This window comes from Penaeus chinensis, chromosome 17, assembly GCF_019202785.1.
Source record: "Penaeus chinensis breed Huanghai No. 1 chromosome 17, ASM1920278v2, whole genome shotgun sequence".
Classification (NCBI taxonomy): domain Eukaryota; kingdom Metazoa; phylum Arthropoda; class Malacostraca; order Decapoda; family Penaeidae; genus Penaeus; species Penaeus chinensis.
This window is the reverse complement of record NC_061835.1, coordinates 8158334-8166513: the sequence shown is the minus strand read 5'-3', so window position 1 is coordinate 8166513 and position 8180 is coordinate 8158334. Positions and strand designations below refer to the sequence as shown.

General features: G+C 40.0%; 1 protein-coding gene across 1 annotated transcript in view; it reads right to left on the bottom strand.

The window, feature by feature from the left end:
• The window catches only part of LOC125034043 (circadian locomoter output cycles protein kaput-like), a 24320-nt gene extending 17922 nt beyond the window's left edge, over positions 1–6398 (bottom strand). The window contains exons 1-5 of the mRNA XM_047625684.1: positions 6395–6398; positions 6131–6273; positions 3426–3479; positions 3156–3207; positions 2862–2921 (exon numbers count right to left, since the gene is read on the bottom strand). Of these exons, the coding sequence (XP_047481640.1) occupies positions 2862–2921; positions 3156–3207; positions 3426–3479; positions 6131–6273; positions 6395–6398 (313 nt within the window). The remainder of the gene's footprint in view (positions 1–2861; positions 2922–3155; positions 3208–3425; positions 3480–6130; positions 6274–6394) is intronic.
• Positions 6399–8180: the final 1782 nt, after the last annotated feature.

Genomic DNA, 8180 nt, shown 5'->3' with positions numbered 1-8180 from the left:
CTGGAGTAGTTTATAACCCAAACCAGTGGATGTGGGTTTCCTATAGACTGATGTTGTTAGCTTGCCATTTTCTTTTGTTATAAGGGTATCTAAAAATGGGAGTTTTGAGTCTTGTTCAATTTCATATGTGAACTTTAGATTAGGGTGTTTTGTATTTAGATACGACACAAACTGTACAACTTGAGAGCAGTTTTTAAAAAGAAGGAAATTATCATCCACATATCTGCGGTACAAATTCGGTTTGAATTCATCAGGGCATTGGTTTAACCATTCCTTCTCATGATAGCATAAGAAGGCATTAGCATAGGTGGGACCTAAAGGGGAGCCCATGGCTACGCCATCTGTTTGTGTGTACAGGTTGTCATTGAAAGTGAATACTGAGTCAACAGTTGCCAAATGGAGTGCTTTAGTCATTTGTTTTTCATTTAGATGATGTGAATATTCATTTAAACTTGAGAGTTTACGCACAATAAGGTTAGTGGTCTCTTCTAGCAGGACATTTGTGAAAAGAGATTGTCTATCAACACTGGCCATAACAACAGGCTCAATGATTTTCAGAGTAGTTATATCATTAACAATTTTTTTTTCTTTTTTTTTTTTTTGTTATCAATAGCATATTTACTTTTTGTCAGATGAGTTATTGTTGGTACCAAAAGTTTTGCTAATAACCCCTCTGACAATAAATGTGGTCGGTAGCAAATAACTCCTAAAAACTCTACAGTTCTGAAGGATCCTCCAGCAAGTATCCACAAGAATATGGTCGATCTCTTTAGCTACAACGCCAGTATTGGAGTACCAAAACCAGCGGTGTAGATCTCGTCTCTGGTACCACGAGCCCGCAATCTTCAGCCTCCTAGATCTTGCGAAGTCTAAGAGGTATGAGCTATTGGTGTTCCTAGTACCAGAGCCATAGGGACCGATGCATAGCTCGTATCCTTCCCTGTCAGTGTCAGTGACTGCATTAAAGTCCCCCAAGACCATGAGGGTGTCCCCCCGGGGACATTGATCCACTAAAGAGTCAAGTTTGGTGTAGAACATTTTTTTTTTCTTCAAGCCCTCAGTAGGAGCGTAAACTGCCACTAGAGATATGAAGCCCAAAGTGTGCTTCATTCTCACAAACAGAATGCGCTCGTCAACAGGGGTAACCTTCTTGCTATAGCCAGACCAGTAGTAGGTATAACCCCCACTACTGGTCTCACCACTACCAGGCCGTCGCACCTCAGAGAGAGCAGCGATGGCAATCCCCAGACTCCCCAGCTCCCCCGACAACAAAGGCAGTCGATCATCCTCCGAGAGACTGAGGACGTTCCAGGCCGCTACACGGCACGCTCGCCGCAGATTAACCCCATTTGTGGGCCTCCGGCCGGGCGACGCCTCGGCACAACCTGGCATGCCTCCCAAGGAGGAAGAGTGGGGGCCGGGGGTGCCATCCCCCCCACCACGTAACCTCAGGTTGCAGAATTCCCTGGAAGGGCTATGCCTGCACCCGTCATACCAGGCTCGACGTCCCGATCAGGTAAGCCCCTGGTCAGGATTCCGACCCAGGGATCAGGAACCCCCGGCCGCAAATCAGGGTCGGTCACCTCCTCCGGGATGGCTCCGGCTGGTTTGCCTGCTGGTGAAGATTTCTACGGGGCCGGGTTGCCAGCCCGACCCCAACTGCCAGCTAGGGGCAGGGACGCAGAGCTATATATATATATATATATATATATATATATATATATATATATATATATATATATATATATATATATATATTATATATATAGACAATAATAATGATAACATTGATAGCAATAATAATAATAACAAAACTTAATAGCAATAGTAATAATAGTAATGATGATAATGCTAATAGTAATAATGATAATTAAAATAGTAAGAATAATCATAACGATAATAATTATAATGATTCTAATCATACTGACAATAATAATAAGGATTATAATAATGATATTGATAATAGTAATGATAACAAAAGCATAATGATAATGACAATGATAATGATGAGAATAATAATATCAGCAATAATGATAATGATGATGATGATGATGATGATAATAATAATGATAATAATAATAACAATAAAAATAATGATGATGATTATAATTATGATTATAATGATAATCAAAATAAGGATAATAATAAGCAGAAGAAGAGTTATTATTATTATTATTATTATTATGATAATAATAATAATAATAATAGTACTGATAGTAATAATGATAATAGCAACAATAATAATGATAATGATGATGATAATGATAATAGTGATGATGATAATGATAATAATGATAATAATAGTAATAATAATAATAATAATAATAATAATAATGATAATAATAGTAATAATAATAATAACAATAATAATAATAACAATAATGTTTATAACAATAATAATGAGGATAATAATAATAATAATAATAATAATATAATGATAATAATTATGATAATATTAATGCTATAAATATTAACAAACCCATTAATAACAATAACAATAATATCAATAACGACGATAACGATGATACACATAATAATGATATTAATGATAATGATAATAAGGACAATAATGATGATAAAGATAATAATGATGATAAAGATAATAATTATAATAATGATAATAATGATATTAATGATAATAATTATAAAGTAATAATAATGATACTAATGATAATCATAATAATGATAATAATGATATTACTTATATTAATGATATTAATGATCTTATTGATAATAAGGATAATGATAATAATGATGTAGGAATTATCGTGTCTCGTCGAGTTTGGGTTCAGCTGAGAATAGAGGTTTTTAATCAGGAAAAGATTCGTCTGCAGTGAACAGCTGTTAGGTTCCAGGCCTACGGCACGCTGCCACCACCTGGTTTAGAGGTTCGGAAACCGTTTGTGTTGTGGGTGTGGATGCTGTAGAAGAGAAGGGGAGAGAAAATAATGCTGAATGTTGGATGTCTGAGTGTGTAGATGTGTAAAGGGGATAACCGTAGGCTGAGCCTCTGCGCGGACGTGTTTGGAAGAGCAACGCAAAATCCTTTTTCTCAAAATTAGTATTCATTGTTGTTCTCTTCGGTTGAGTATCCGCCTGCTGGAAACGGGAACCGAGGCGTAGCGATTTCAAAGGGATTGTTTGTCAATTCTTACGAGAGGTGACGAGAGCATGGATGTACTCTGATTCATCGAGCCTTTTCACAGCCTTTCAGGGGTTGCGAGATATCAAAGGACCCAGCTGTTTAGGAGACCCGAGTCTGAGAAGCTGAGTTTAAGCACACAACCTTCATTTTCTGGCTGGGAAGGAGTGAAAGCTCTATGAAGGTACGAGGTTTATTGAGCAGCAAGTTGCACCCACTAGGGAGTACTGCAGGTATTTTCAGTTATGCAAAGTAGATCAAGATGTGTACTTCACCACTTTACCACAGCGGGGGTGATGCACATAGAAATCACCACCAAATACACTCGCAATAAACACTAGGACACAGAAGCACAGAAACACGCAGTTAGTCTCCAATCCAAAGCAAGAGAGAAAAAAGCTAGAGCTGATAAACTCCTGGTGAGGACGCTTGTATAAACACACGGAAGAGTACGAGCAATATTATAAAGGCCGGAGGCCAAGCTAGTCGGCGTAGAAAGGAAGAGGACAGGAAAGAGACATGCATCGCAAAGACTGTGTGAGGGTTTCAACCTCCTTACCCCCTCCCCACCATACCCATTACCTCCCACCATACCCATTACCTACCGCCCCCCCTTCCTTGCCCCGATCCTTCTCTCCCTCTCGTCCCCTTATCCGCACCCTCTTCCTGTCCCCTCGCTTTTTCACTTCTCTCTCTACTTGCACGGTAGCTTCTCCCTCTTCTTGTTTTTCTTGCTTGTTCTACTTTTTACCCCTATCCCTACTCTATCCTGCCTCCATCCTATCCCAATCCTGCCCTGTATCCTGCCGCATTTCCCCTCGTGCCCCTCTTATTCGCACCCTCTTTTTGTTCCTTCGCTCTTTCACTTCCTTCTGCTTCTACGCTAATTTCCCCCTTTTCCATTCCTTTCTCTCGTTTGTCCTACCTTCTACCTTTAACCCTATCCTCCCCTGCTCCCATCCTATCCCTATCCTACCCAGCATCCTGCCGGAATCCACAGGGCGAGTCGAGCACAGCCGGACCACTTCCCTCTGCCAGCCTCATTTTAACGCTTTTTATTTCTGTACCACGCTGGCTCTTCTATTTACATGTATTTTACTTTTATTTACATCCTTTTTGTACAGTTCTAAATCAACTTTGAGTTCCTTCGTTATCCGTGCATAGATTACAAAGATTCTGATGATGTGCGGAGAACAGACATCCACATCTGCTGCGACTGTTTTTTTTTTTTTGCACGTTTTTTTTTTTTTATCTCTTGTATTTTTTATGGTTTCTTTTTACTTATTCATTTTTTTAATTTCTCTTTTACGGCGAGAGATGGTTACTTATTTTAAGATTTTTATTAATGAATCGCAGCAGATTCTTTTACGTTTTTTTTTTTTACCATAATTATAATTCTTTAATGATTTCTTTTAACGTTTAATTGTTTTCGTGATTGGTTTTATCTTATGTATATTTTCTTTTATTATAGCAATTTTTATTTATTGTTTTATGCTATCTGTGTGCTACGCCGACGTCCGCGGGGGTTAATGTAACCCCCACGTTCATGTTAAATAAACGAAGTGGATACTCTGACCGTGGACGCCGAAACAAGGTTGTACTGCCCCTTTTACTTGCCCAGGTGTATTTAGGCTGGACGTGCCATTTTACTATTTTACATTCACTGTGAACCATGTGTGCTACTTCGACTTTTACTTTTTACTGATTCTGAATTTTACTTACTTTTAGTTTGTCCTTTTACTTGTTACTTTTATTCATGCTCATACCTTTTACTCGTCTTTTACTTGAGCTTTTACTTTTTCGTTCATTTTACCTTTTACTTGTTTTATCTTAGATGTTAGTTCTTTTTATTGTTTTTAAGCCCTTCCGGCTTGTTTTCAGTTTTTCTTTAACCTTTCTGGCGTATTTTTATTAATTCTTAAGCCCTTCTGGCAATTGTCTTTTACTTATTAGTTTGTTTTACTTTGGTGCCTTCTGCACAGTTCTTTTTGTTCTGTTTTTGTTTTGTTTTAGATTTTGTATTTTTATTATGCATCTTCGTATTGGTCACGCTCCTGGTAGGCCTGCATCTCCGAGGATAATTAGCGTGTGAGGTCGTGTGGGTTCTGAGCCTTCAGCTCGGTCCCCTCACCCCCTTTTTCGAGGAACGAACGGGGCCCTCATTTTCCTGGGCCCCTAAGCCTGAAGCCTCCCGCCTCACGGGTGGCCTCTTTTGGGTTCCTCTCTCACATAACCTTACAACTGCCTGAACCCACAAGGTCAGGCAGGAATCGACTGAGATAACACTTTCGTTAGATGAAAAAAAATCCTGATGAGTATTTCAGTTGAGGTTGCAAATGCCCTTTATCTTCTGTAACTTGGTCCTTCTCAGCTCTCTAGCGCTTTGATGGATTCACTGAGTACTGATTTTGGGACTTTGCCAAAGAGAGTGCGCCTTGCAGATGGAGTGCAACATGCCACAGCCTCAGTCCAAAATATACCAATTGTCTCATACACACAACCATAAAAAATGAACTTAGCTTTTGTAAGGAGACACAAACTCAGCCATCTGCCACGGGGCGAGGTGAATCCCTGAGAGAGGACAGGTCTAATAAAACAGCAGGGCAGGAGTCAGGACGGCAGTCAGACCCGATGTTAAATCCGAAGTGCTTGCCTCTCTCTTTTTCTTTGCTTTTGTTGGCTTCCTTGGCTACCAACCTTGGTCAAGGTCATTAAGCCAATCGATCCTATGCATTGTTTCAAGCAAGATAAAGCCATAAAGTCTTGTCTCCCTTAGAAAAGTGATAACCTGCCGATTCTTTCATCATCTGCTAATGTGTTTTGGTAAGTTATAATCAATGTCTTCATTCTGAAATAATGTTTTAGTTGTTGTCTATTGTAGATGAATTTAAGACAGGTTATTGAAATATGGATTATTGTTAGGTCGAGTGTACAGTGGGGGCTCTGTGGGGGAAACTTCTCTCTATGTAGGGAGTAAGGCGAGTCTACTTTGTGGCGTTGACCCTGAGTCTGGCCAGTGCCACCTCCTTTCGTGTTTTTCTTGTGGGCTGCGTCCCACAGTTCTATTGAGGTGTTGTGCTTGTTATGCATTTGCAGGTTGGCCCACTCACTTTGCCGCAGATGTAGTTTTGCTTTTATAGGGGACGCAAAACAAGTGGGATTTGTACAGACTATGCTAAGGTCCAGAGCACCCGTTGACTCGGCTAATTTGTCAGCCTGTTCATTGCCATGGGTACCAGAGTGGCCTGGTACCCATATTAGCTTGACTGAATTGCTGGCACTATGACGAATGGTATAACCCAGCAGTTATTTTTTGTGGTTTCTAATGATTTAATGGCTCTAAGTGAACTTAATGAATCTGAGAAAATGCAATACTGTCGAACTCTTGGCCCAAGGCCGCAGTCCTGAACGGATCCAAAACTCTTACCTTGTGGCACCAACCTCACAGCAAGAGCTAAAAGAGAGTACGACAGTCTTCCATGCTCTCCACCCCCAAAGGAAGCCTGGCTGCGTTCTCCACTACGGGGCCCACAAGGGAACTCCCAAAGGGGAAAATCAGAACAAAAGAAAAAGGACGCCCTCGACTACCGGGGTCGAAGTCTGCAACGGCTGCCCTGGTGCAGACGAGTGCCTACTTCGCTTGCCGTGGTCTCGTGTTACCTGCAAAACCAAAGTACTGAAGGCGCAGGCAAAGCACGAGAAAGTGTAGCAAAGTTTACAGAAAGACTTATTTCCTTTGCGCAAGTTACGTTCAATTAGCTCGGAAGAACAAATGCCGCGCAAAATGAGAGGCCTCTACCTTTTGTTTATTACAACTGTGCTTTTTTCATCAAGAGTTCGGGCAAAGTCACATCCCCTGCACGAGGCTGCCTCTCCCAAATCACGGGATTCCTACCCCGAAGGAGACCTCCAGGCCATGCCCCGGGCGCGGCGCGAAAAAGGCCCCAGACAGGCATGAAAGAGAAGGAAGGCCTCGGGACGCCCATCACTCCTTCAGGACTTCGAAGGCGTCGTCGAAGGGAAAGAATAATAGAATTTGGGAAATTAGGGAAAGAATATAATGGAAAACGTATATTACACAGTTTTAAGGGAAACTGTGTATTTCGGACCGTACACATCTACACTATTTGATTCGGAAAACAAATAAACCTTCATTTTTAGCGTGGCGACTTCAACGCCATCCAAGTAATGATATTTGGTCAAACCCAGGAGCGTCCTTTCAGGATGTTATGACCATGCATTAAATGTACCACAGCTTGCCCACGCCTGTGCAGTTAGCCAGGGTGGTAAATAAAGGACTAAACTAAATCTTCTTGAGGGGGGGGGGGGGCAAGGTTGGGGAGGAAGTGAGCCTCGTCCGCGGAAGGGCCAGGGCACAGGCTCCCCCGCATACACATGCGCCACCGGGCCTCCTCGGGAAGCCGCCGCGCAGCCTCGTGATAGACGCGGCAGGGACGGCTCGCGGGAGCCTCGGCCACGTCGCGCGAGGCCAGTCGAGTGCGCGGCCGTACGCGGCAGTAATAATGATAACAGTAATAATAACGATAACGTGATATTAATAGTAATAACAACAATTTTGTTGTATTATTAATACTAATTTTAAAAATAATGATACTGATGAAAATACCAATGATAATAATAATAGTAACATTAATAATACTAACAGTAGTAATTATGATAATGATAATAATGATGATTATAATAATAATGAAGGTTATAGTAATTGTAATGATAATAATAAAAAATAATGATAATTATGAGTAATAGTAGTAATAATAATAATAATAAATGTAATGATAGTGACAGTAATAATATAAGTGATAATGATAATAACCGCAATAATAATGATAATATGATAATAATTGAAATAATGATGATAACGCTAATAATGATAATAATGAGCATAATAATAATAATGATAATGATAATGATAATGATAATGATAATTATAATGATAATAATGGTAATAAAAATAATGATAATGATAACAATGATAATAATAATAGTAATAATGATAATGATGAAAATTTTAAACTAA